Source organism: Octodon degus, unplaced genomic scaffold (genome assembly GCF_000260255.1).
Source record: "Octodon degus isolate 3935 unplaced genomic scaffold, OctDeg1.0 scaffold00027, whole genome shotgun sequence".
NCBI lineage: Eukaryota > Metazoa > Chordata > Mammalia > Rodentia > Octodontidae > Octodon > Octodon degus.
In genome coordinates this window covers 18202055-18228107 of record NW_004524603.1, presented here as the reverse complement: position 1 = coordinate 18228107, position 26053 = coordinate 18202055, and the positions used below count along the sequence as shown (strand labels likewise).

The 26053-nt window shown below is 45.9% G+C and overlaps 1 protein-coding gene and 1 pseudogene across 1 annotated transcript in view; one reads left to right on the top strand and one right to left on the bottom strand.

The window, feature by feature from the left end:
- Creb3l2 (cAMP responsive element binding protein 3 like 2) overlaps positions 1-26053 on the bottom strand; it is a 122888-nt gene that overhangs the window by 28346 nt on the left and 68489 nt on the right. Inside the window, exons 2-4 of the mRNA XM_023712765.1 lie at positions 23769-23985; positions 4284-4459; positions 2861-2948 (exon numbers count right to left, since the gene is read on the bottom strand). Coding sequence (XP_023568533.1) covers positions 2861-2948; positions 4284-4459; positions 23769-23985 — 481 coding nt within the window. The remainder of the gene's footprint in view (positions 1-2860; positions 2949-4283; positions 4460-23768; positions 23986-26053) is intronic.
- On the top strand, positions 11244-12112 carry LOC105741897 (annotated as a pseudogene).

Below are 26053 nucleotides of genomic sequence, written 5' to 3'. Positions count from 1 at the left end.
TCTCTCTCTCTCTCTCTCTCTCTCTCTCTCTCTCTCTCTCTCATCCTACTCTTTTCTTTTATCTTTTTGAGACAGAGCATCATTATGCAGCTCAGGATGGCCTTGAGCTCACTTTGTAACCCAGGCTGGTCTCCAACTGGCAACAATCCTCCTGTTTCAGCCTCCCAAGTTCTAGGGTTACAGGCTTCCGCCACCATGTCCTACTGTTTTCTAACTGTTTCTTCTTTCTCTTTTTCTCGGTCAAATCCTTGCCAAGGCCTCTCTGGCTGTTTCAGTGTTTGTGCATGGACTTAAAGCTGAAGACTATTCTAGGACAGTCCTGTGCCCTCTACTCCCAGCACTCCCTCTAGCCTCGCAAGCAGCTAAGGAGGTGACGAGTGAGGCTCAGTATGTACAAGCTTGGCTAGAAGGGAGGAAGCTTACAAGTGCTTATTTATCAAGGTTTCTCTGATGCCTTATAGACTCTGGTGACGTATGACAACAAATAAAGGAAATTGGGCTTGGTGGCACACACCTGCAACCCAAGCACTCTGGGAAGCTGAGGCAGGAGCAGCGCAAGTTTAAGCCCAAACTGGGCAATGTGGGGAGTTAGCAAGAACTTGGCTCAAAAGATAGAGAAGAAAAGAAAGGGAAGGGGAAGGGGAAGGGAGGGGAGGGGAAGGGAGGGAAGAAAAGAAAAAGACGGGGGATGTGAATGCCTTGGGTTCAACACCAACACTAAACAAAAGGAAGGCAGGAGCAGACTACTCATCAGGAGTTCCAGCCACCAGCCACCCGGTCCTGTACATGTCCAACAGCTCCCAAGAGTACCTAGATAGAGCTCCCGTGCCGCTCCCTCGGCAAGGGCCACGTTACTCTAAATATTTTCCTCCGCTCCAGGCAAGGGGTTCCCCACAAAAAGACAGGAAGAGCGCGTAAAGTGAACTTGAATCTCACCTTCCCCACCCACAGAGTGTGTGCTGCTCTGGCCGCAGGTCCCTGGGTGTCGGATGGCTAAATATCAACCGAAGGGCTGCGCTTGGGTTTCTGAAAGAGCTGGGACGAGCCACTTTGCCTAGAAACGCTGATGCCCGCCAGGATATTGAATTTCCTTATCTCTCTATCGGGGACAATGAGGAAGGCCTGCTATTTGCTGGGTTCTCAGAGCATTTCACCTCCAGTGACCCTGCATTCTGAAGCCGCTGCGGGAGCTATTGTTACAGCTATCGCACTGTCTGAACCACGCTGCAATATAAATTAAAAGAGCACAATGCGTTTGAGGATAATAATGAGTACCATAAAATAGAAAGAAATTACTTAAAAGTGGAGCATAAAGCTCCGAGCCACAACCTGTGCCATTCCATGCAAAGACATAATATCTCCATATCGACTCTGGTCAGTATTATTAATTTTTTTAAATTTAACTTTTTTTCCCCAAAGTAAAGGTCAATAAAGGGCCAAGCCTAATGGAATAGTCAGTGGACTATTCTTCCATGAGACCCACTCTTCTACAACTGTCATGCCTTTGCATTCTGCACCGCGTGTGTTCTCTTCTTCTGTAACAATCTGATATGCTCATTTCTTAGTTGTCGGCCACACAATGAGCTGTGCTTCTAAACGTGAGTTGTAAGTATAAGACAGGTAAGCACTGCGGCAGGTGGCTGAAGTCCTATCTGTACAGGAGGCTGAGGTAGAAGGATAGCAAATTCAAGGTCAGGCCAGGCCGGGCACCTTAGTGAGACCTTGCCTCATAAAAATGAAATATAAAAAGGCCGAGTTTGCAGCTCAGTGAAGCATCTGCCTCGCATGTGTGCGCTTCCAGGTTCTATGCCTAGCACAGCATGCACACAAAACAAGGTATAACTTAAAAAGGAGGAAAAGGGCCGATGAGAAAGCTCAGTGGACTTAGCGCCTGCTTTGGCAAACGCAGGGACTAATCAGGGCTCAGTACCTGGTTCCGCATGCTGCACCAGCCCCACCACCAGGGTGCACTGAGCTAGTGACCGAGTCCAGGCACAGTGGCACATGCCTGTAATCCCAGCGCTGGGGAGGCTGAAAACAGGAGGATCACTACAGGTCCAAGCTGTGTAATGAGACCCTGTATCAAATACATCAAATGAAAAAATAAAAAAGGAAGAGACAGCAGGGCCAAAGGCACAGAGCTGAGAAGAACAGGACCTGTGCAGGTGCGTCTTGTTTACACACAAGACACAGAGGCCTTCCCAGGATCTGTGAAGCTCAGGGGCTGGCGTGCAGGACCCCAACTATGGGCTTCAGGGGCGATCAAAGAGTGAGAAGGTTGGGGAGAAAAGGATGTGGAGAAAGAGCCAAGTCGAATGACTTCAAGGTCATCTTCAGTTTGTTGTGAACAGATGGTAAGAAGCCCAAAGGGAAGCCACGAACATTTCAGACTAGTAGGGGGTTCCTTGCAGCTGGGGTTAGTCATGGTCCACACTCAGCACACCGCACTGGCCGGACAGACAATGAAGTACAAATTCACTTTGCAGAGGGCTAAAATGGGAGTGGTTTCCACTGAGGAAGTGTCACCGTGGGGTGCAGGGCACTTGTGGGGCTTACACAAGAAGGGCATAAGGACAGTGGGTGTCATCTCTGGTCCCCATGTCACAGCCATCTAGAAAAAGCTTGAAACATCACCCTGGCTAAGAGCAGAAGTGTGTTACCACTTAGAGTTAAATTTGTGTACCTGAGGAAAATAATCTATACATTTCAAAATGTGTATTTGGAACCAAGATTTCTTCATGAACAGAGCTACTCCACAAAGCAAGCGCCACCTGTGGGCTCAGCTATCTGCCCTGACCCCTTCTCTGCACACCGAGCAAGCGCAGGGGTGGAAGTGGGGCAGTGGGCTGCCGGAACTGACCTTCCTTAGGAGAGAAGTTCAGGAACTGATCCACTTCATGAGGCTCCAGCTTAATCTTAGGAATTATCGTCTGGCAGGAGGAATCGACCTGCAGGAAGAATTTCAAATACGATGTTTAAGGACACGAATGCTGTTGCTGTCATGGAGTCTGCCTCTGGGGCCAGCATCCTCTGGGGCTCAGGGGGACATGGATGCTCCTTCACCAGGGAGTCAGCCCAGTTCCCGACCTGCTTGCTGCCGTCACTGCTGATGGGGTCCTCCACACTCTGAGCCCCAAGCTCACGTCTCAGTGCTTCTCTCTATTGCTTTTGTGGGAAAGGCATTTTCTCCTGAAATAGTTGGCAGATGTCTAAAAGGTCCCAAGGCCTCCGGTTTGTCCTTTGGTAGGGTGTGTGTACCCAGCCACAGCCCATCTCTACAAGACCGGGGATGACCTATGACATCTAACCATTAAACAGCAGGAAAAGGAGAACTGCCCAGCCACACCACGGGCCAGGCTGTGGTAAGCCTGAGCTTTGTCAGTTACAGGAACTCAGCAATCAGTAGAGCTAAAATCTTGTGGAGCGAGGAGACCAGTGCATGCCACAGAAGCCCATCCAGAAGAGAGCCAGGCAGCTCCTGAGAAGGGGATCACCTGTAGCCCCTCGTCTACACGATGAGGAGGCTGCACTGTGCCGTTGCTCTGCTGAGTCTGTGTCACCTCTGCCTGAACAGGGAGACCACTCGTCCTGCTTATAGAAGGTCAGACTCCAAGGACATTAATGGAGCCGAAGCTCACACTAGGACTGGCTTCCAACCCCTATGGGAAGATTTACCAGGGTAATTCTGGTTCATTCTCAGGGAATGGGAAATACCTGGAGAGCAATGAGAGCAGAATTAAATCCTACTTGCTGTAAGAGTGGACACGAGCAGGGAAGAAATTCTCGCTTTCTATAGATAACACATGTGAATCAACATATGGAAGATTCCAGAGTTGCACAGGGCCCTGGGAAATTAAATATTATACAGGAAGTAACAATCCCAGTAGCCATAGCCCTGGGAGGTGTGAATCAATCCATTATTTCAGCCAATCCCCTACCGCTGGCTTAATACTTTACGGAACTTCTTAGTATGTTTATTGGTGTTTCTGTTGTGTAGTAGCAATAAAAAGCAATTGCTACTGATGTTTCTGGGCAATGCTTGTAAAGCTTCTGATGTAATCAATGCTGATACTGCATCAACATATTCTTTAATATGCATATATATATTCATACATATGTATATATGCATAATGAATATATATACATATATTGTTAGGAATAGTTACATAAAGCTGTAGGCCTGCCCTTAAAGACATACAGTTACTAGTATAAATACCTCAATGGAAAATATAGCTCTGTAGCTTTTGACCCAAGTTAAGTCAATGGAAGAAAATTGAATATACCCCAGCATTTGTTTCCAGAGGGGGCTCCTCCTTCTCAAAAGGGGTGGAAACAGCCGTAATGGTCAGTGTGACAGAGGGAGCAAGCCCTGGGGGTGGCTCCTCAGTGATGGGCTCTGTCTTGATGGTTGTCGGAGGGAGGTCCATAGACAGGTACCACTTCTCACCTTCCGCCTCCTCTGTGGGGAGAAGACAAGCACACATGTGAGCCTGCTGAGAGCATCGGGTACAAGTAGAACTAATAATGCTGACCTTTCTAAAAGAACAAAGTTCCACGAAGAATCGTCGAGACGGGGATGCAAGGAAACAAAGCAAGCCAACATGCAACAGGGCGATAAGTAGACAAGAACACGGAGCAGGGCAACGTAACAAGCTATACTGGTCACCACCTGCCTGGGAGAACGCCAAAGGAACTGGAAGGAGGATGGACAGGAGAAAGAAATAGCTCCCTGTGCAGAGCAAGACAGAGGCCAAGCGGCGGGGAGAACGATGGAAGCAACACTTTGAATCTGTAATGAGTTATATTTTGGGGGTTGAAAACCAAGTGGATGTGTTATTTGCTAAAGAATATACTAAAGGGCCTAGCAGATAGCTCAGCAGATTAAAGCATCTGCTTAGGAAGACTCAGGGACCAGGGTTCAATCCCTGGCCTGTGGTGCCAGCCCCATCCCTAGGGCACACTGCGATGGTGATTGAGATTGGGTGTGGTGGCATGTGCCTGTAATCCCAGCACTTGGGAGGCTGAAAACAGGAGGATCACTACTAGTCGGATATGTGTAGTGAGACCCTGTAGACTCTGTACTAAATGCATTAAAAAAAAAGAGAAAATATACTAAAAAAGGAACCCCCAAATAAAAAGCCAATCAAGGGCTGATGAGATAGCTCAGCAGACTAAGTGCCTGCTTTGGCAAGTACAGGTACAGGGGTTTGATCCCCAGTCCCGCATGCCGTGCCAGCCCTGTTCCCAGGGCACGCCGAGCCTGTGACCAAGTCAGGGTATGGTGGTGCATGCCTGTAATCCCAGTACTGGAAGGCTCAAAATAGGAGGATCACAATGAGTCTGAGCTGCATAGTGAGACCCTGTACCAAATACATAAATTAAAGAAAAAAAGAGCCAATGAAAAATGGGCAACTCAAGTGAATAGACTTGAGTTGTCTTAGAAGAAGTACAGATGACCATTAAGTACACGAAGGAATGCTCGGCACTGCTGGGTGTTAGAGAAATGCAAATTTAAGAAATAATATGTTTCCATCTGCCTCAGAAAGTATGGCTAGCACCAAGACATCAGATGGTACCAAATGCTCCTGAGGCTGCAGGAAAGAAACGAACCCTTCTACACTGTTGGTGGAAGTGCAAACAAGGACAACCACTATGGAAATAAGAATGGAGATTCCTCAAAACTCTAAAACTAGAAATTGCACTCTACCCAGCTATTTCCCATCTAGTTACCACCCTCAAAAGAGCTGAAGTCATCCTATTACAGTGATAAACCCATAACCCTGTTGAGAGCAGCACACTTTACAATAGCTACATTTTAGAAACAGCCTATATGCCCATCAACAGATGAACAGATAAAGCAACTGTGGTATTTCTGTACAATGGAACACTACTCTGCCATGAAGAGAAATAAAGTGGAAATACTTGTGGATAAGTGGACACACCCTGAGAACACAATAGTAAGTGAAATAGATCAGACACACAAGCTTACATTTTACATGGCTTTGCTTGTTTGAGAACCTGAAAATATAATCAAAGAGCAAAGTGAAAGACAACAGGATGGAGGGAGATCTTTTTTCAAGTGAGAAGGGGATCAAGAAATGGAGAGCTAGAAAAGGGATCTAAAAACAGAGAATTAAAGAAAAAATACCCATAATGCTTTTGCACAGGGGCAGGAACCAGGAGCTGGAGGACGCGGAAGTTGTACAGGAATGTGTGAGGTACAAACTCTCCATGATACACATAACCCTTATGTACTGCAAAATGTCTTAATTAAAAAAAAAAAAAAGATAACCAAACACAAAACAAGAGAATTTGTAAAATATTTAGTCAAAATAAAGAAAAAAAGAGGCAAATAGTTGCCACCCAGGATCCCAGAACAGGGGACCTCTCTTTCCCCCTGAGGACAACTGTTTGGTTGGTATTTCTTTTTTCTCTTCCACTCCCTAGTTTTGCCCTCATTTCCCCCCACGAATCCATTGTATGCCTCAACCCTAGCTGGGCTTCCAGGGACTTTGCTCGGCCTTTGGCAATCTTGAGTTTATAACAACATCTGCCCTCTGCTGAAAGGGAGGGGTGATGCGTCCAGAGCAGAGCGTGCAATGCTGGCAAGTCTGGGTCTTGTCTTGTTCTAGGGCCAACATGGTTTTCACTAGGCCTGAAGACAGACAGTAGCCAGGAAGAAACATAGACCACAGAGAGCATGTCCATTACTGACCATATATTCTGGAAACCCATGAACTCCGATTACTCCTAAGCTAGCATATCAGGACAGGAAAGGAAAGCCAAGCAGGCTGGAAACAGACACAGAACAAGAAAACACAAGCCCAGAGGTTCCTAGGGTCCATATCCCGGGCCTGATACCATTTTTAGTAAAAACTATGCATAAATCATGACATCCCTTTCCTGGTGAAAACACTTTAAATGCACACCTCATGGGCTTAGTGACACATTATTGTTCAGGGAAGCAAATCCATTGACATTATGAATCCATACTCAGGAAGCCCATGAAAATCACTCCGAACTGCTAGGCGTTTGAAGGAACGGTGGAAACAGGAGCTAAAGGCTAAAGTCAACAACTATTACAACTACATTTTATAAGCAGCTTCCTTGAGGCACAGAAACAGGTTCACGAGAACAACGTGATGTGTTTTAGAGAGAGTTTATGGGCTACAGAGCACCACAATGGTATGAAGGGATTTCTGTCACTAGTGGGGTGTGTGTGACATGTTAGCAAAGGAGGGGGTGTGAGGGAACAAAAGGCCCTTTGATGGCAGCCAGTGGAGAGAGACCACACTGTAACAGCACAGAATTCAGCTGGCCCCAAAGGGAGCCTCAGCCTGGCTAGAGAAGCAACTGGCCCATGGGCCAAAGGAAGAGGGAGGCTTTTCCCCCAGAGGAAGTAAAGACCTGGAAGGCTGTCTGCTGAAGGAAGATGTGCTGCGCACAGCCCAGGGGGTTGCTGGGCACAAGAGGTGGAGAGAGAAAGCAAAGCTCAAGCTTTCTCTACTGTGCCTGGACACACGCGTGTCTCTGCTTCTCAGAATCAGCATTTCATGTTTGTGCACAGTGAGCAATATTCACCCCTGGCAGAGGCTGGCAATATGGCCTCAGCGCGTGCTGAGGGGTGCAGGAAGAGAACCTTCCAAGGAAAAGTCCTCTGCCCTCACCAAGATACTGGGGGAAGGCCCCCGAAAGGGAAGGGGCAGCTAAGGTGACTGTGATCCAATGTAATCCATGAGGCAAGCAAAGGAAATGCAAAAACTAAATGTGAAAAGTAGAAGCGAAGTTACAAGACAAAATGAAGAAGGGCAACGGAATTGGCTCTTCTAGGCTTAGGAAGCTGTTCTCTGAGTACATGCACCCTCAGAAGATGGGTCAGGACTTTACAGGGTCTTAATGGTCAGTGTTGTGTGACTGCTGCTCTCTCAGAGCCAGAGATTGTAGAGCAGGCAGTGACACCTGACCTGCAAAAGGAAGCCTCCTCTTGCAAAGCCTTCTGTGTGTGAGGTCCCAGGAAGCTGCCTCCCCGGTCCTGGGCCATTGGAAAGAAAACAAGCGAGGTAGCAATGTGTCCTATGTCTTTAAAGGCATTTCAGGAAAAGTATAAAAACGAAGTTTAAAAAGTAAAGCCGTATTAATATGTTGAGCTGTAAAAGGCTCAAGTCTACAACTTCTGACATCGCCAGTTCTACAGAAAACCCATTACTATTATGGACTACTGGACTATATTGGGATATTTTGCTGCATGCACGCACCTACGGTACTTAAATGATGAATGGAATACCCATCTCTGACAAAACTAAACAAAAAAAAAAAGGGGGATACAAATGAAAGACCATTTTGTATCTGTATATTCAAAATAGGATAGATATACAGCTACTTTCTTTTAACTCAATGAATAGAAAGATTTGTTCTAATAGTGTTTGGACAGGATATCATGTCTGCATCTTGTGCTATGAATAACCACTAAGAAGATAGCAATATGCAATGTATTAATTATTGAAACTGTCCTACTAATCGGTCTTGAAACTGTCTCATTGCTATTTGTTTCTCAATAAAATTATTTTTTTTTAAAAAAAAAAGACATTTCAAAGTTTGAAAGCTGTGTAAGACCATCAAATAACCTCAAACTATCACATTATAGGGGAAACTGTCATGCAAGTCCTCAGCATACTGGGATGCGCAGTGGAACACAGAACCCTGCACTCCTGCCAACATCCATTCAAGAAAAAAAAAACTCAACATGGCTGTAACGGCTTAAGCATAAACATGCTCACTATGATATTTTTATAATCCTAAAACCCTAGAAATTGGGGCTGGGGAGATGGCTCAGTGGAATAAGCGCTTCCCAGGCAAGCGCAAGGGCCTGAGTTCAATCCCCGGTTCCGCAAAAAATAAAAATAAAAAAAAAATAACCAAAACATTAAAGAACAAGGGAAAGGTTAAAAGTCAGTCATGGTGTCTCCATACAATGGAATATTCATCTAGACCTTTCTATGGCATTTGTAAGGCCTTTGTAGTAAGAAAGGAAAGGTTTATAGGACAATGATAAGGAAAAATCTGGGCATAATAATACACCATTAATGAACATAAAGTAAAAGAGAAATGTCAAAACAGTAAACAGATGTCTGGACAATCATTCAGAACATGTGTGCCTTTTTTTTTTTCCTTGTTCTTCATGTTTTGTGGTATTTATAAGTTGTCTATGTTAGGAAACCGCTACCCCTGGGTAATCACACATGCACGCAGGCTGCTTCTGTCTCCACTGCTTCACGCTGTAGGATGGCTTTGATTGGACAGAAACTTAAATGGCCCCAGGGGCGCAGCTAAAGACCCTTGATTCAATAAGTCACTGCCTCCTCATACCCACAGATAAGCTGCACTACTGGTTTCAAGTCTTCACTCTCCCTCCATTTATGTCTTTTTCCAAAGAATCTTTAAGTAGCCCCCACTCCGGCCATTTGATGTGACTTAGTTTATCCAATGGCACATTAGCTTTTTTTTTTTTTTTTCCCGGAACCAGGGATTGAACTCAGACCCTTGCACTTGCTAGGGAAGTGCTTATTCCACCGAGTCATCTCCCCGGCCCCACATTAGCTTCTTAAGGAGATGTGCCTGCTGAGAGTGGGCTCACAGGTCTGTAGTGTTGCCATCACTATGAGAAGGAGTCATCTCAGTAATCTAATGAACTCAAACACATGGGCCAAAGCCACCCAGAGCAGAGTTCAGCCAACATCAGCTAACAACCTGCTGGCTTTTGGGATGTGAGTGAAACTCGTAGAGTCACCAAGTTGGCATGGTTTGTTTGTTAGGCGGTGACACTGTTAGCTAACACAATGTGTCTGAATGTATGAATTAGAAACCAAATGGGCTACATCAGTATATTACTACTAGGAACTGCATTGGTTTCCAAAATAATTCTTATATTATTTTATTTTATTTTTTTCAAAATTTTATTGATAAACAGATAGCAATGAGACAGTTTCAAATCAAATCGGAAGTACAATTTCAACAATTAATACACTGCATATATTCTTCTTAGTGGTTAATTGCTGTACAAGATGCGGACTTGAGATCCTATTTACAAACACCATTAGAACAAATCATTCTATTCATTAAGAGAATGCAACTATATATCTATCCTAACCACTTTGAATACACATATACAAAATGGACATTCATCGGTATACCCCATTTTTTCTAAGTTCCGTTATTGAATATTATAGGTGTGTAAACTCAGCCAAATATTCTAAAAGAGTCCAGTAGCCCATAATAGCATTGGGTCTTCTGTTTAACTGGCAATGTCAGAAATTATTGACCTGAGTCCCCCACAGCTCAACATAACAGCATGGCTTTACTTCCTATATTTCATCTTCATACTTTTCTACTGGATGGTTAAGACCAAGGTAAAGCAGGACCTGTTCCAAAATAATTTTTTTAAGCATCAATGGTGAATCACATTAATAAATGCTTTTTAGATAAGCTGTTAAACGTACCAGTTACCTCGTAAAATGAATGACTGTAATTTAAGAAAGTCGGCCTGTAAATAGTTTGGTGAGAACAACATTCCAGTGGTAGATGAAACTGGAGAAAAGAGTTTTTATTTGGAACTACAGGGTGTTGGTTTGCATTAGGTTCCCAGGAGAAATGAGTATCAAAGCAGAGCAAATAAAATCACAAACGTACTCTATGAATTAGGGTTAACAAAGAATGAAGAAGAGGAGTAGCTGCTGTAACTTTCCCACATGGTCTTATACTTGTAGCTATTTTTAGGGGTTTTTTTGTTTTTGTTTTTGTGTGTGTGGCCAGCTCAGCCTGCCCTAGAGGCGGGGCTGGCACGGAGTGTGGTGACAGTCCCTGCGCTTGGCTAAGCTTGCCTAAGCAGGCGCTTTTTTTGGACTGCTGAGCTATCTCACTGGCCCTATACTTGTAGTTTTCATTTCATTTGCCAGATGAACAGGAGAGGCACCAAAGGTTCACAACTACGATTATCCCCAAACATTTCAGGGACGGGCTACAGCATGAAAAACTAAGACCCAGTAGACGTACTATGTTCTCTAACTCTGAATCCTGAAGCTCAGATACTTACTGAAAAACATGAGGTGTTTTCCTGAGGGGTGTTTATACGCCCTTTAAGTTATATTTCACATGAACAAGAATCCCTAGGAAATTCGGGCACCTACATAGAGAACAACCCAAGTTTCACCTAATTTTACTTAAACAACTTCCTAGAAAAGGTCCTAAGTACACAAGGCATCTCAATATCACCCTAACAAGGAAATAAAAGCATGCTACTGTGTCACTGCTATTCTCTTCCTCGGTGACTGCTCTGTAAAGTGGGTGAAGCAGGGGAGGCGGATGGAGCTGGCAGTTTTCAGTTCTCGATGTCAAGGCTGGTTATGTTCAGGCTAAGTCTTAGTTTGGGGGAAATATGGTAAACACGCACACACAATGACACAATGTATAGAAAGAACCCATATCCTCTCCTGAAAAGAGAAATCACAGCCTGGCTTGGAGCGGCTACCGCCGAGGTCTCTGGCCAGTGTCGGTTCCACGCATCCACAAGCATGGGGAATATCTTCGCAAACCTCTTCAAGGGCCTCTTTGGCAAAAAAGAAATGCACATTCTCATGGTGGGCTTCGAGTCTTCCAGAAAGGTGATGATTCTTTATAAACAGAAGCTTGGTGAAATTGTGACCACCATTCCTACCACAGGTTTCAATGTGGAGACTGTTGAAGACAAGGACATCAGCTTCACCGTGTGGGATGTGGGTGGTCAGGACAAGATTCAACCACTGTGGCGCCACTACTTCCAGAGCACCCGAGGCTTGGTCTTTGTGGTGGACGGCAATGACAGAGAGCATGTGAACGAGGCCCGTGAGGAGCTCGTGAATATGCTGGCTGAGGACGAGCTCAGGGACGCCGTCCTCCTCGTATCTGCCAACAAGCAGGACCTCCCCAACGCCATGAACGCAGCTGAAATCACAGACAAGCTGGGGCTGCACTCTCTACGCCACAGGAACTGGTACATTCAGGCCACCTATGCCACAGTGGGAACGAGCTCTGTGAAGGACTGGACTGGCTCTCCAATCAGCTCCGGAACCAGAAGTGAACCAGAAGCCCTTTCCCCTCACTTCCTCCTCCCCCGCCCTCTGCCTTCCTCTCATGTGGCAAACGCTGCGGCTCTGTGGTCCTGAGTGCCGGAAGCTGTCTCCATGGGTGCTGCACATGTGCAGATGCAGCCTGCAGCCAGGTTTTTATTTAATGGAAATAGTTTCTGTTCCCACTGAGGCAGTTTCTGGTGCTCCCGTGCAATATTACTGAGCTTTTTTATTGTAAAGAAAAAAGTCAACTCACTGTTAGTACTGAGAAGGGATTTGGGTGCAGGGCACCTGGCCTCCAGGAGCCACTGAGCTGTAGACTGGTGTCAGGGTCCACTTTGTGGCTGGTGTATAACCCATCTCAGTGCATTTTTAAAAATTACAGGGTGAGGAGAACCTTGAACACACAGAAGGGAGACTAGTGCGGTTTGGCCTGATCATCAGATCAGCTGTTCCTCTGGGAACTCCAGAGATGTGACGAACAAATGCCATCCACTGCACGGTCACAGTCAAGACCCTCTGGCCCGCCTGTCTTTGGGTCACCTGCAATCCATAGCATTGTGTTTGTACTCCTGCTGACACGGTCACCTCGGGGTAGCGGGGAGGGTTATGAGGGGTACAGGGTCCGCCCACCCACCCACCCTCCCCTCAGTCAGTGTGCAGCTGGAGCGGCGGCCTACACCCAGTGCCCACTCGGGACTTGCGCTGGTCAAAGTCTGGGGCTCACCAGCAGGAGCTTGCGCAAGCCAGGTTGTCTGGTCCACTCCAGACCACAGTCCTGAGAGCACGCCCACCTCCATGTGCAAAGACTTCCTCCCTCAGCCTGCAAGGGTCCAATCTACCAGCAGAAAGGACAACCTCTACTTTTTCTTTTGTATTTTGATAAACACTGAAGAAGCTGGAGCTGTTAAATTTACCTCGGGAAACTTCAGAACTAGTTTACTTGGGGTTGTGGAACCTCTTACTGCTTTCAATACATAATTAGTAATCAAAAAAGAAAAAAAAAAGAAAGAGAAATTGCGTAGGGTAAACAACTCTTAAGTGATAAAAATGCATAGAGAGCCATTTATTATTTATATAGTATGTCTAAAATAAAGAGAAAACTTTGTAAATTCAATAGGTTGGCTCATCTAACACCTTTTGCATTTGATTTGTTTAGCCTTTGAAGATTTTCAAAGGTGTTAATAAATCATGATCAGTTTCTCATATGAAAATGAGTTAAAGGAAAAAAACAAAACAAAACACAGTTTTTGGAGGCTTAGAAGGCCATGCAAGAATTCAGTCCAAACTGTCAGAATCACATTAAAATCATAGTCCAAAACACAGACATGGACGCCCGTCTGCTCAGGATCCCTTCCTGAGTACGTTACCCCAGAAATTACTCTCAGTCTTGAGTCGCGTGAAAAATACTCACGGCAGTTGTTATGGTTTGTGTCAAGCTGTCCCCCCAAAGCCTCACGTGGCCATGGGGCGGACTTTCTAGAGGCTGTGAGTAATTCATGATCCAGCCTTATGGGAGTGAGGGCTGCTGGGATTATGGGTGTCAGTGTTACACCTGCCCTGGAACAAACAGCCTGAATGTGACACAGGGCAGGAGAGAGGCTGGCTCTTGTCCTCTGTTGCCCCGACTGCCACTGCTTCTCCCATCTGCTCTTGCTGTTCTGCTACTTTTCCGCCATCCTCTGCCACATGCCAACCTGCCTCGGAGCCAGCTGTGTACGGACTGAAACTTGCACACACTGTGAGTGAAATAAACTTTTCCTTCCTTAATTTTGCATGTCAGATATTTTGTTCCAGCCACGAGAGGAAAGTAACGGAGACGGTAGTAAACCAGCTCTTCATGTAAGCAGTGATTACGTGCTGGGGTATGGTTCTAAGCACTTTGCATATATTAAGTAACTTAGGCCTAAGAGGAAGCAGCCAGGTAAAGTGCTAGCCTTAGCCCCATTTTATAGACAAGGAAACTAAGAGACTACATACTCTCCCTACGTTACGCAGGTATGTGTGGCAGACCAGGACTCACACCCACACGCAAGTGTGACATTCATACCCTGACACATGGTGTCAAACCCAGCAACGATTACATGAATCTTTAGCCCACAGCAACTATTCCATTAATGTTATCTTGAGCTCCTAAATAGCCACTAAAGAATTAAATGCTGGGGCTGGGGAGATAGCTCAGTAGAATAAGTGCTTCCCTGGCAAGGGCAAGGGCCTGAGTTCAATCCCTGGTTTGGCAAAAATAAATAAATAAATAAATAAATAAATAAAAATAAACAAAATGCTGGCTCCTGCTCTGTTTTTCAGTTTAGTTTATGTATAGGCTTCTAATCCAGTGTTTCTGAAATGAAGAATCATTGTTTGAGAGCAACCCAATAATAGGTGACATGCAAAGAACTTGTTTTGCGGCAGGTGCTCACCATGTATTAGAGGATGGTAAGATGTCCTGTGGCAGCCACCCGATCTCTCTGGGTAGCTCCTCTCCTACCTGTTCTTTGTGGGCTTGTGTCAGCAGAAGCTCTCTCCCTGGCACTGTTGTTATCAGCATTTGGTAAGTCACGCATTTAATTATGTACAATCTACCTAAACGTAATAAAATTAATTACTACCATTAATTCGCTGTTCATAACTTGCCAGGAACTCTTCTGAGTGCTCAGCCAGCATTCACTCAACCAGGCGCGGTACTGCATGCCTGTAATTCCAGCACGGAGAGAGGCCGAGGCTGGAGAATCACCCAAGGTCAAGCTCACCCAGGGCAATTCAGCAAGACCCTGTCTCAGAAAACGCATCAACATTTAATCCCTATGACATAGGGATCATTACTGTTCCCATTTTAAACATGAAAGTTAAGCAACTCATCCAAGATCACACTATTAGTAAGTGGCAAATTCTAGATTCCAATCCATGCAATTTACCTCCCGAGATTAAACGGTGGGCATTCAGCGTTCTGCACCTAGCATCTCAGATCCTCCTGCACGACACTGTTTAGCTGTGTTTTATTTCTTTTCCTAGAAGTTGCAACTCTCATTCATAAACACAACTCTATTTACGAAGTGGTAACTTCAACCACTATAGTTGTGAACATTGATTTTTTTGGAGACAGGGTCTCACTCTGTAGTTCAGGCGAGGCTTGAGCTCACAATAGAGCCCAGGCTGGCCTTGAACTCATGGATCCTCCTGCCTCAGCCTCCGGGAATGCTGGGGTTATAAGCCTGTGCCATCCTTCCGGGCTGAGCATTGCATTCATTTATCATTCCAGCACTGCAGAGGGTAGGCAAAGAAAGGCCTTCCTTTCTTTATTAAGGAAGCATCCTTAGGCTTTCTGACCTGTATTCCTCTACATCCCCTGCTGTACCACAGTGAGAACCTTTGCGCAGCGTCACCCCCCCCATACACCCAGCACACAACCTGGTTTGCACACAGATGATGACCTCATGAGAGCAGCCCCTCTATGCTAAATCAGACTGACACTCTTGTCACCAGCTCTAGCTAAGTGACAAGAAGACACAGCATTCATCTTTTCTCTCCAGCTTCCTCTCAGGCCCGCTTCTGAGAAACACATCCTCATCTTTCTCCCACACTGCAGAGCAGAAGCCTAAATCACCTGTGGCTTGGCCTTAAAGCCCTTTTGCAGCGCACAAGAGCCTGTGCTAATCCTGCTGCAGGCTTCTTGACTCATTTCAGGGTCCGTGCTACACCCTTCCCACGTCTCCCAGGGCAGCCGCGCACTCCTCGCTTGCTCACTCACAATTTGTCCCTGTACTCGCTTGCTCACTCACAGACCAGTTTTCCCTTCTGTACATCCTCAAACACCTTCCCAGCATGCTCAGGCCCTGTGATCAAAGCCCTGCCCCTTGGCTGCCTCTAGCCTGGCCCGTACACCCTTCAGTGACTTCACACTCTCTGCTCACCTTCAGCTCCTCACTGTGAAAACAGCCTTCACCATTGGAGGTGGGGGGGGATATTCATTTGAGTCAGCCCACTAGGCAGCCCTGGGCCTCTCAAGCCTCAGAAGCTCAGAGTGCCTCCTGGAAAGGAAGGTGGCTACTACTCCTCAGCCTAGCCCATCCCCGGGAGACCTGGAGCAGTTTGATTTGCTCATGGTGCAGTTACTGTACTTCTGTCTGAGTCTGCTTCATGGAAGGGCTGTTGCTATTTCATGGGATTTTTTTACTTTGTTCTTGTATCATCACGAGGACCATATATGCCTGGCTGCCCCTGAACGGCCCTAGAGCAGCACTCTGTGGATCCTTCTTTAGCAGCATAAGTGAATGCTCATTAGTGCTGTAGCTGGGACCCACGCCGTCCCCAACCAGAAAGCTGTGGGACCTAAGAGGCGTGCACAGGACAAGGCTGTGCTCAGTGGCTGTGAGGGGTGGGGCCACATTCCTAGGCCCTGTGGTCACCGAGCCACACCAGTTCTTAACTCTAGTGCCACAGAAAAGTCTGCTGTCAGAGTCATCCCAGAGACAGATGACTTCTGCACAGTCTTAGACCAGTGTTTCTTAACCCCTTAAGGACCAGAGAATCTTCTTGGAGAATCTTAAAAAAGGTCCAAAGCCTCCTTCCCACAAATAGAGACAATTCATAATCCTGTACACAATTTTAGGGATCCACAGACCATCTTGTGATGGAATGACAGGATAAGAGCTTCTGCATTTGCCCTACTTGAGCACTCTGGGGCTCAGACGAAGGTAATAGTCAAAGGAGAGAGAAAAGTCAAAGAAGGAAGAGTAGGAAAGAGGAGGGTGAGGAGGGAAGTGGAGACGTGAAAGGGGAAGGAGAGAAGAAGGAACATTCCAGTACAAAGTCTCTCCTTAATGGTTTCTTCATGTTTTCCAGACTTAGAATACAGAGGGCTGTATTCATCTAAGTAAAACTGGACAAGAGGATCTGAATCGCGTCTTTCCCAAGCATAATTAAAAAAAATCATTCACTCTTCACCAACAGAAGCAAGGACTCCTAGCTTTCCGTAGGCTGCTTTTGAGAGGTGAAGAATACTAGCTTTATTGGAAACAACCACACGCCAAAATGCTACGGATCCATGTGTTGCCTTAAGAACAGTCAGACTTCCCTGTCAAGAGTGGTTTTCTGCTTTGCCAGAGTCCTTGGATTTGGGAAGGATGGAGGAGGGTGTCAGTTAGAGCTCAGACGAATAAAACAGTTCTGTTCTCAATATTTGCCCAGCCTCAAATCTTACAAAAGTAAGTGAAGCTAAGACAAGGTTTTGAGAGACACGTCCTCACCCATTCATTCACACTGCCCAACCTGGAAGGCATATACCTCAAGCAGCTCTCGTCCTGTGTTTATTTTTCCCTGCTTATAAAAATGCCCAGGCCAGCACAGGAAATCAACTTGTGTCCCCAAAGACACAGCTATTGCTACAGAGGTGCACTGTGGACCAAAATCACTTCGCAAAATCTCTGTGACCCCCTGTGCCTACTCTTGGCACCAGACCTGTGTAGCCTGCAGCAGCTCAGGGTCTATACTCAGAATGAGGCAACAGTTGGGAAATGGAGAGTGTGTGCTTTGGCCTCGCGCTGAGAAAAGCTTCCTGCAAAAGATCTGCTGCTATTTCTCTGCACTCCAAACTATTACCCATGATTCTATTGTGTTGCACTTAAATTGACTGGAAGAAAAATGAAAACATAAACAGTGACATCATAGGAGAAGTAGGAACCCTGAACTTTTGGGGACCTGTACCTTTGTAATTGTTTTAGAAGGGGTCATGTTGAAAAGAATCAGTGTCCCCACCCACTGCTTTCTTTCATCTCCCCGCAGCCATCTCCGCGCCATGAACTCTGGGCAGTACTCTGAGATGCCTGTGGAACTCCAGCTCGCTCAGGCACTTACTCCTGTAATCTTCAACGGCGCGTCCCCTCTTCTAGAAACTTACACTGTTCAGTTTCTCTTGGGACGTGGCTCACATTCTCAAGAAGGTGTTTGAACACTTGCCATCTACCCTAGACTCTGGGCTTCTAAGAGGCAATCTAAGCTTCACTGCTGGATCCCACTGTATCTCAGGCAGTGCCTCACCCAGCAGCTACTCAACAAGCATGGAATTAAGGAGAAAAGTGATTCGGCCATGATTGGTTAGGCCACTTCAACCTGCATACTCTACAATGGCTGATTCCTCCAGGTATTGCCTGTCTTAATACCATATGGGTCTATGCATCCTTACCACACTTAAGCTCTAGGACTTTTGTTCTCTCTCTCTCTCTCTCTCTCTCTCTCTCTCTCTCTCTCTCTCTCTCTCTGTTTCCTCCCTATCCCTTTCTCTGATTTATTTTTCGTACAGCATGGATAGATTTATAAGGCAGGGGCCTAAAACTAGCTATGGAATTAATTTTAAAAGGAGCCATAATGAATTTACAAAATACCTACTTTCTATTTGGCACTGTCCTCTGTCTCGTAGGTGACAACTGCCATCAGCCAATGAATGTCACTCCGATCCTTTATATACAGTGTCCAGTGTGTCTGCACAGGCAGAGATGGTGGAGAACACGCGATGTGCAGCATGTGGGACAGCAGACAGATGTCTCTGCCGTGCCATCACCTGACAAGGGACATGTTTAGTTTTCTGTATCTGTTCCCTTAGCAACTGTTGGAGTCAGTTCAACGGAATAAATGTCTGTCAGACACCTTCAAAATGCCAAGCACCAGGCTAGGTGCCAGAGACACAGAATTCTGCCTGACTCCATCAGGCAAATGGAGAGAAGAAGCCACAAGTACTTGGATGGCTGCAATAGAAGGACCACAGTAAGAGCGTCAGTATAGAACAGCAAGTTGTGTAGAAATGGGACAGAGGGTGTCTCCCTCTAGCTGGAAGAGTCAGCTGTTGAGGGAGACTGATGAAAGCTTTAGCAGTGAGGGGACTTTGATGGCCACAGGGGAGCAGCAGTACCGAGAAGGCACCGGGTGTAGAGGCAAGAGTGGGAGAAGAGGCCTGGAGAGGAGCAGCCTAGAGACAGGCACGGGACAGGGTGGGAAAGGGTGCCCACAGTAGCCTGCAGACACCCTCCAAAGCCATGTGTGAGGTTAGCTTCATTCTAGAAAACAATGGGGAGCCAGATAAGATTTTTTTTTTAAATTCTTTCTTTCTTTCGTTTTTCTTTCCTTCCTTCTTTTCTTTCCTTCTTTCTTCATTATTTAATAGGTACAGGGTCTTGCCACACAGTTCAGACTCATAGTAATCCTCCTGTCTCGGCCTCCCCAGTGCTGGGATTATGAGGTCAGCAGCACACCTCCAAGGTTCCAGGCCAGCACGATGTGGTGCCAGGGATTGAACTAGGGTCCTTTTGCTTGCCAAGCAGGCACTTATGCTGCCGAGCTATCTCTCCAGCCCTAGCTGAGATATCATAACAGAGAAATAATATGAACAAAAGTGAATAACGAACTTCTTGAAATGTTTGGTGTCTTCATTCTGTACAACTGTATAAGCATCCTACAATCTAAGGAAACATTCCAGGCATTGGTGTAAGAAGCCAGCTCATCCTAGCTTTCAGTCACTCACTCCCTGCCCTCAAGTAGGTTAATGCCTCAAGCCGGTTCAGTGAACTGAACTGACACATGAAGAACAAACTAACAAAATAGGAAAGCTGAACAGTAAGGGTCCACTGCACTTCACTGCTGAACACAGGTTGGTACATACACACCTCCTCTCCAAGAGGTCCTCTTGACCTCTTGGAGCTGGTTTTAAATTATTATTATCATCAACATCTTGATTTTAAGTAATAGTGATTGCAACAGCAGTTAACAACAATATCAGTACTATCATCCATGTCCTCAGCTACATGTTGAAATATATTATACTTAATCCTCACAAGAAGACAAAGTTGTTATCATCCTCGTTCTACACCTGAGGAAGCTTGGGAAAGTTAAATAATCTGCCCACACCTATTCATCGGGGAAGTCAAACTTGAAATGAGGTATGAATGCAGAGCCCAGAACCTGAGCCGTTTCTGTTGGCCTGCGTCCAGCATCTTTATAATCTGTTGGGTACCTTTACAATCTCCTCCACATACCTAAGTTCTACGAGAGCAATGAACAAATGTTTTCTTTGTACTTCCTTTGGCACTTTACGTATGAACCCAAGAACTTCTTGGTGAATAAATGGCAGCATTGTAAGGCGCTGATAAGGCAGTGTAGAGGAGTTCAGACACAGGCAAAAGCTGCCTTCTAGGCCTCACCCTGAGGAGAGGTGCGTTTCTCAGATTCCAATATGGCCGCCAGTAAGAGAAGACCTAACCTGCTGTTCTTCCCATTCCGATACAACTCCCTCCCAAAATGTGTCAGTCTTGCCCAGCATGGCCAGAAGAGTGACTTCTCTGATGAGGTCAGAAAAGGTATTACAGGGGCTGGTGAGATGACTCAGTGGTCTAAAGCACCTACTTAGAACAAGCTTAGCAAAGCACAGGGACTGCGGTTCAATCCCCCAGCACCACATGCCAGCCAGCCCCGCCCCCTGGTGGGCTGAGATGGCCACACACACACATACACACACACACACACACACACACACACACACACACACACACACAAATAAATAAAATTAAAAAAAAAAAAGAAAGAAAGAAAAGGTATTACAGTGAATCCCTCCCTGATGGGGACGCTGGTTGCCATGCTGTGGTGCCAAGTGGGTGGCCCCATCAAGAGGCCAAAACAATGGTTGGGCACTATCCAACCAGCTATGTGAGTGAGCCATGAAGGAAGTGACTTCCTGAGTCTTAGGGAGCATGTGACTTCAACTTCACGGGCAAGCCAGAGCCTAATCCAGGTAGGTAAGCCGCTGCTGACGTTCTTACCCACAGAAATCTGGAGTAGCAATAAATGGGGATTGTTGTTCCAATCCATTAATTTTGGAGAAGATCTGTTATATATACAGCAATAGACAACTAACACGTGAGACACTGGGAATGAATGCCACAAAAGCAGGCTGGAAACAGAAGCAGCAAAAGAATTCTGGGAATCAAATCACAAATTCAGGAGGGTGGGACCATAGGAAATAAAAAATATAAATATTAGGAAGAACCATCCCACAGAGAACTTTAGAAGTGGGAGAAATTTTAAGGGTTGTCTAGTCCAACCACTCATCAAATTAACATTCTTTAATAAGACCACTTCTAAAATAATAAGACTAAGGCAGAACACTGTGTAAATTTACTCAAGTTGAAGTCTAAAAGAAAGCTGACTGCCCACAGCTCCCCCACACATGGTAAGGCACTAGGAATGATGCAGTTCCCCCTTTTCTGAGTCTGTTTTCCAGAGTTTCACATACTCATCACCAACCATAGTCAAAACTATTCAACAGAGCAACTTCAGATATAAACAAGTCACAGGCTTCAAATAACTTCTTCCCAGCATATTGTTGTAGTAATAGTCATTGCTGCGAGGGTAAGGAGAAAGGACTGGAGTTGTAACATGGACCATATTCTTATAGCTGAACTGAGGAATTCCTGAAAGCAATTTAAATAAGAAGTAGAGGGAGAGCAGGAGGAAGAGAGGCAGAAGTGAAAGAAGGAAGAAGAGAAGAAGAAGGTTTTAATGTTAAATGGAGTCAACCAGACATATGCAATTAAATATTGCATTGTTTCTCTCACGTGAAATACCCAAAGGGTAAAAATAAGAGCAAGATGGAGGACAGGTATTGGGAAGTAGGAAGAACATGTTCAAGTGGGAAGGGGAAGAAGAGGGAAGAGGGGAAGAGACGGAAGGGAAAGGGATTAGAAAAAGTGAATGGAAGGGAGAAATGGAGACAAAGCTTTTGTAGGGCTAGAGAGATAGCTCTGCGGACAAAGAGCTTGCTTTGGCAAGTGCATGGACCAGGGTTTGATCCCTGGCACCACATACTGTGCCGGCCTTGTCCCCACAGTGTGCTGAGCCGGTGATAGTGACAGAGTCTGGGTGTGGTGGCACACGCCTGTGATCCCAGCACTGGGGAGGTTGGGACAGGAGGATCACTATGTGTCTGAGCTGCATAGCGAGACCCTGTACCAAAATACATAAATGACAAAAAACAAAACATGAAATGAAGCTTTTGTAAATGGGAAAGAAAAGAAGGGTAGAAGGGATGGTAGGGGACTGTGAACAAAAAAAGGATTAAGACATCAAGTGCAGGGACAGATGCCCTACAACGAATGGCATCACGACATATGGCAAGTATGTATTAACAAAAATGAAGAAGAGGAAGAAGAAAAGGTGGAGGAGGGGGCGGGGAACATGGCATGGGGGAAGAAATCATTTTGTTGAAATGCTGCGTGGGGGACACTGTTCTTAAACACATCTGATCTTGCCCCCCCCCAACAATTCTATGTCCTCAAATTATTTTAGTTCTATTTTTTCTTCTTGTTTCTCTTTTTCATATTCTCTTGATCTGAGGTAGAAAAAAACTGGGAAACCATAGAGAAGATGGATGAAGGCATCCAGCAAGTACCTAAACTCCAGATGAGGAGAGGTACAGCTTATGGTAAGGGGTCCAGCAAGGTCGAACAAGGAGAGAAGCCATTTAGATCAGGGCTTTCCTACTGCTGAGCACATCAGGCTATACTTCCTGAGGTCCTTATTAGTGAACCCCTATTCAAAGAGAGTAGGCACTGAGATGAAAAATGTTAACATCTACAATATTCTCTGCCCCAAGATATGATCTTTTCCTGGTCCTAGAGCTGAAATTCCTGGTTGCAGAGTTTCTTTTAGAGGACAGTAGGGCATCTAAGACTTCCACCAGGGGAAAGGTTCTCCTTCCTTATTCCGCATCCAAGGAGATACAGGCACTGGCCTTGAACCAAGTGCGAAGACAAGGAAACCTGTTGTGGAGTAGTCGCCTATAACGCGTGCTACTGTGCTCACAGCTGCATTAGGGAAAGAAGAACGTTCAGGTCAGCACGAGAGGAGAATAAGCTAGTGACCATGGCCCACAATGCCCATTCTTTACAAAGAAGTCATGAAAAGTCACACGCTAGGCTAAGGGTATGAACGAGAACTCTGAACAGTTGTCAGAGTAGTAACACAGCGAATCATCCCGCCAGGAACACATAACATAGTTCAGTAAGAAAGAGAGAGATACATGGCTTGGATATTTGGAGCATATGACACATACCAATGAAAGGCCTGTAGGGTGAGGTCAAAGCATCTTACTTAGCACCTCTAAGGACAGAAAACCTAGACCTTCAACGAACACCTCATGGCATCACTAATGCACAGGAAAAGGGAACCAAGAGGAAAATCCAGCAATGTTCACCAAGGTCACAGACACACGGGGCCAATAAAACATGCCGGAAATGAATTAAGATGATGGCCAAGTTTTGTAGAGAAGAATGGTCAAGAAAGGTCTTCCTCAGACAGAAACAATCCCACTTCTTGCAGGAACAGTCTTCCTGGACTGGTGGAAGGCAGTCTGATTTGTATGTGGCTGCTCTGCCACCCAAGCCACAGGATCAGAGAAAGTAATTACTATGACTTAGTGATAGCAGATTCCTAAGGACACATTCTAGAGCAAAGAAACTCATCCTGCACGTCTTAGAATTTCCTCAGCTCAAGCACCAGGCCTGTGTACAGCCAGGGCTGGGCTAATATGGGGACTGATGAGCACACGACCCATGTCCAACCCTTCAAGGAGTTCACAATCAAAGGGATCTGGTCCCAGGCATGGCCCCTGCTCTGAGTTCTTACCATCATTGAAGCTGTCGCTGGGAGTCACGTGGGTGAACGGGGACTGGGCCGGGGGCTCCTCGCACAGGGAGTAGCTATGCTCAGCCTGGATGAGGGGCGCCGGGGATGTCGGGGATGGCTCCACATCCATGGACACACTCTTCTCTGAGAGGAAAGGGTCATTCAGGAGCTGGCCCAGGACATTCTGGGAAAACTCATCCAGCAGTTCTGAGAAGTGCTGTAGGAAACAAAGGAAGAACAAGTCAGTTTTCCTTGATCAAGTTCTGATATTTACTCTGCAAATAAACTCTTCAGGCCAATATAGCAACCACGGGGATGTGTGAAGTCTCTCACTCACAATGCCAGCTGCCTACGTCTGGCTGGTACACCGCCTTAGCATTGAGCAGCTTACAATCAGTATAACATTACTGCTTGCTCTGCAGTAGGCTGGGAGGGTAGGTGAGCGGATTCTTTTGGCATTTCCTGATACAGCCACCTTGATCTGCTGGGTCAGCCAGGATCTGTGTGACAATCTGCCACACCTTATATGGGCAACATCTCCAAGTAAGTTATCCTATGGGCAATATCTCCAAGTAAGCGCTATAGCATGGGGCAGGCATCATAGTAGGGGGACAGGATCAAAGGCACTGAGAGAAGTGATTGTCCCCATTGTCTCTCAAGGCCCCATCTGTTAAAGATTTGGTCCCAACCTATCTGTGGTACTACTGGAAAGCAGTGGAATCTCTAAGAGCCAGAGAGGTCTTCACTGGAGAGTCCCTTTCATGGGGGGCCACTGTCTCTTCTTCCTTCTCTCATTTTTTTCTCAGCCATGAGGTAAGGGGCTGTGCAATCCTACTACCCACACACCCATGATGTCCTAGTACAGGTGCAAAGCCATAGGGCCAACAAGTTCCAGACTGAAACCCTAAAACTCTGAGCCCAAATAGCTCTGTCTCTTTATAAAACCATTAAGTCCGGCATTTGTTACAAAACAGATAGTTCTTTCTATTCCTCCACTGCCTGGATGTGGCTCTTCTCTAATTGTCCCTTAATCTCTGTCACCACTCCTCTGGCCCCAACACGCCACGAGCATAATAAGAGATGGTCCCTTATAATCCTGGGGGTCCTGTTCTTCCATTCCTCCCTAAAGGACCAGAAGACCCCTCCACCCTCCTACCTCAATGCCGATGTGTTTGTTATCTGGGGACCTGCGAGGCAGGGTTTCTCCCCTAGCACTAGTACCTTACTGAGCTGGATAATCTCTTGCAGGGTGTGAGAGGTCTCTCTTCATACTGTAGAATATGCAGTATCATCCCTGGCCACACCCCATGAGAAGCCAGCAGGTATGAAACCAAAAATGTTTCATTTAGTGATAGTTGGGGTAAACTGAAAGTTCTTGGGATTCACACATCCATGTGTGTAGTCAAGTCCTACCATGAGCCAAAGAAGCAGTGATGAAGTGAAAATTAACACAGAAAGAGAAGGTGAAGCTCTAGGATGAAGAGAGGTTAAGATAGATTTTTCTCTTACTAGAGAGAGGCAGACAGCAGAGAATAGCTTCCTGCAGGCTGAGTCCCTAGGGGTCAGAAGGCTGGGTTCTACCCACACAGTAAGCACAGGACATGGCTGCAAACATCCGGGTTAGAATACCGGGACAACGCTGCGGGCCCTGAGCACAGGTGTCTAAGAGAAGGAGAGGGTGGCTGGGAGAGATGGCTCTGAGCCCAAACTCGGCTGGGCCCCAGAGGTCATTAGGAATATGTTAGGCAGCTGTTCCCAAATGCCAAGTGCTTGCCTCAAGATTCCCTGGGGAGTTCACTGATCTTCTGCGATAAACTTTGTTAAGTATTCAAAAAAATGAAGAAAAGTATTGTGAGCATTCTGCATCCATTCCTTTTTATTTTTTTATGTATTAAGTACATGACCCACAGGGTCTCACTACACGGATCAGACTAGTAGTTATCCTCCTGCTTTCAGCCGCCCAAGCGCTGGGATACAGGCGTGTGCCACCACGCTCAGTCTCAACTGCAGTCTCAGCACACCCTGGAGACTGGATTGGCACAGCATGCTGGGAATCATTCCTTTTTATTTTTTATTTATTATTTTTTAAATGAAATGCATGCTTTATTGGAGGACAGGTGTGCTCTGTTTTTCATGGGGTTTCCCATAGGGCAGCCAGTTCCTTTCTTTTTTTTTTTTAGTTTTCTTTTCAAAATTTTATTGATAAATAGATAACAATGAGACAGTTTCAAATCAAATCGGAAGTACAGTTTCAACAAATAATACACTGCATATATTCTTCTTAG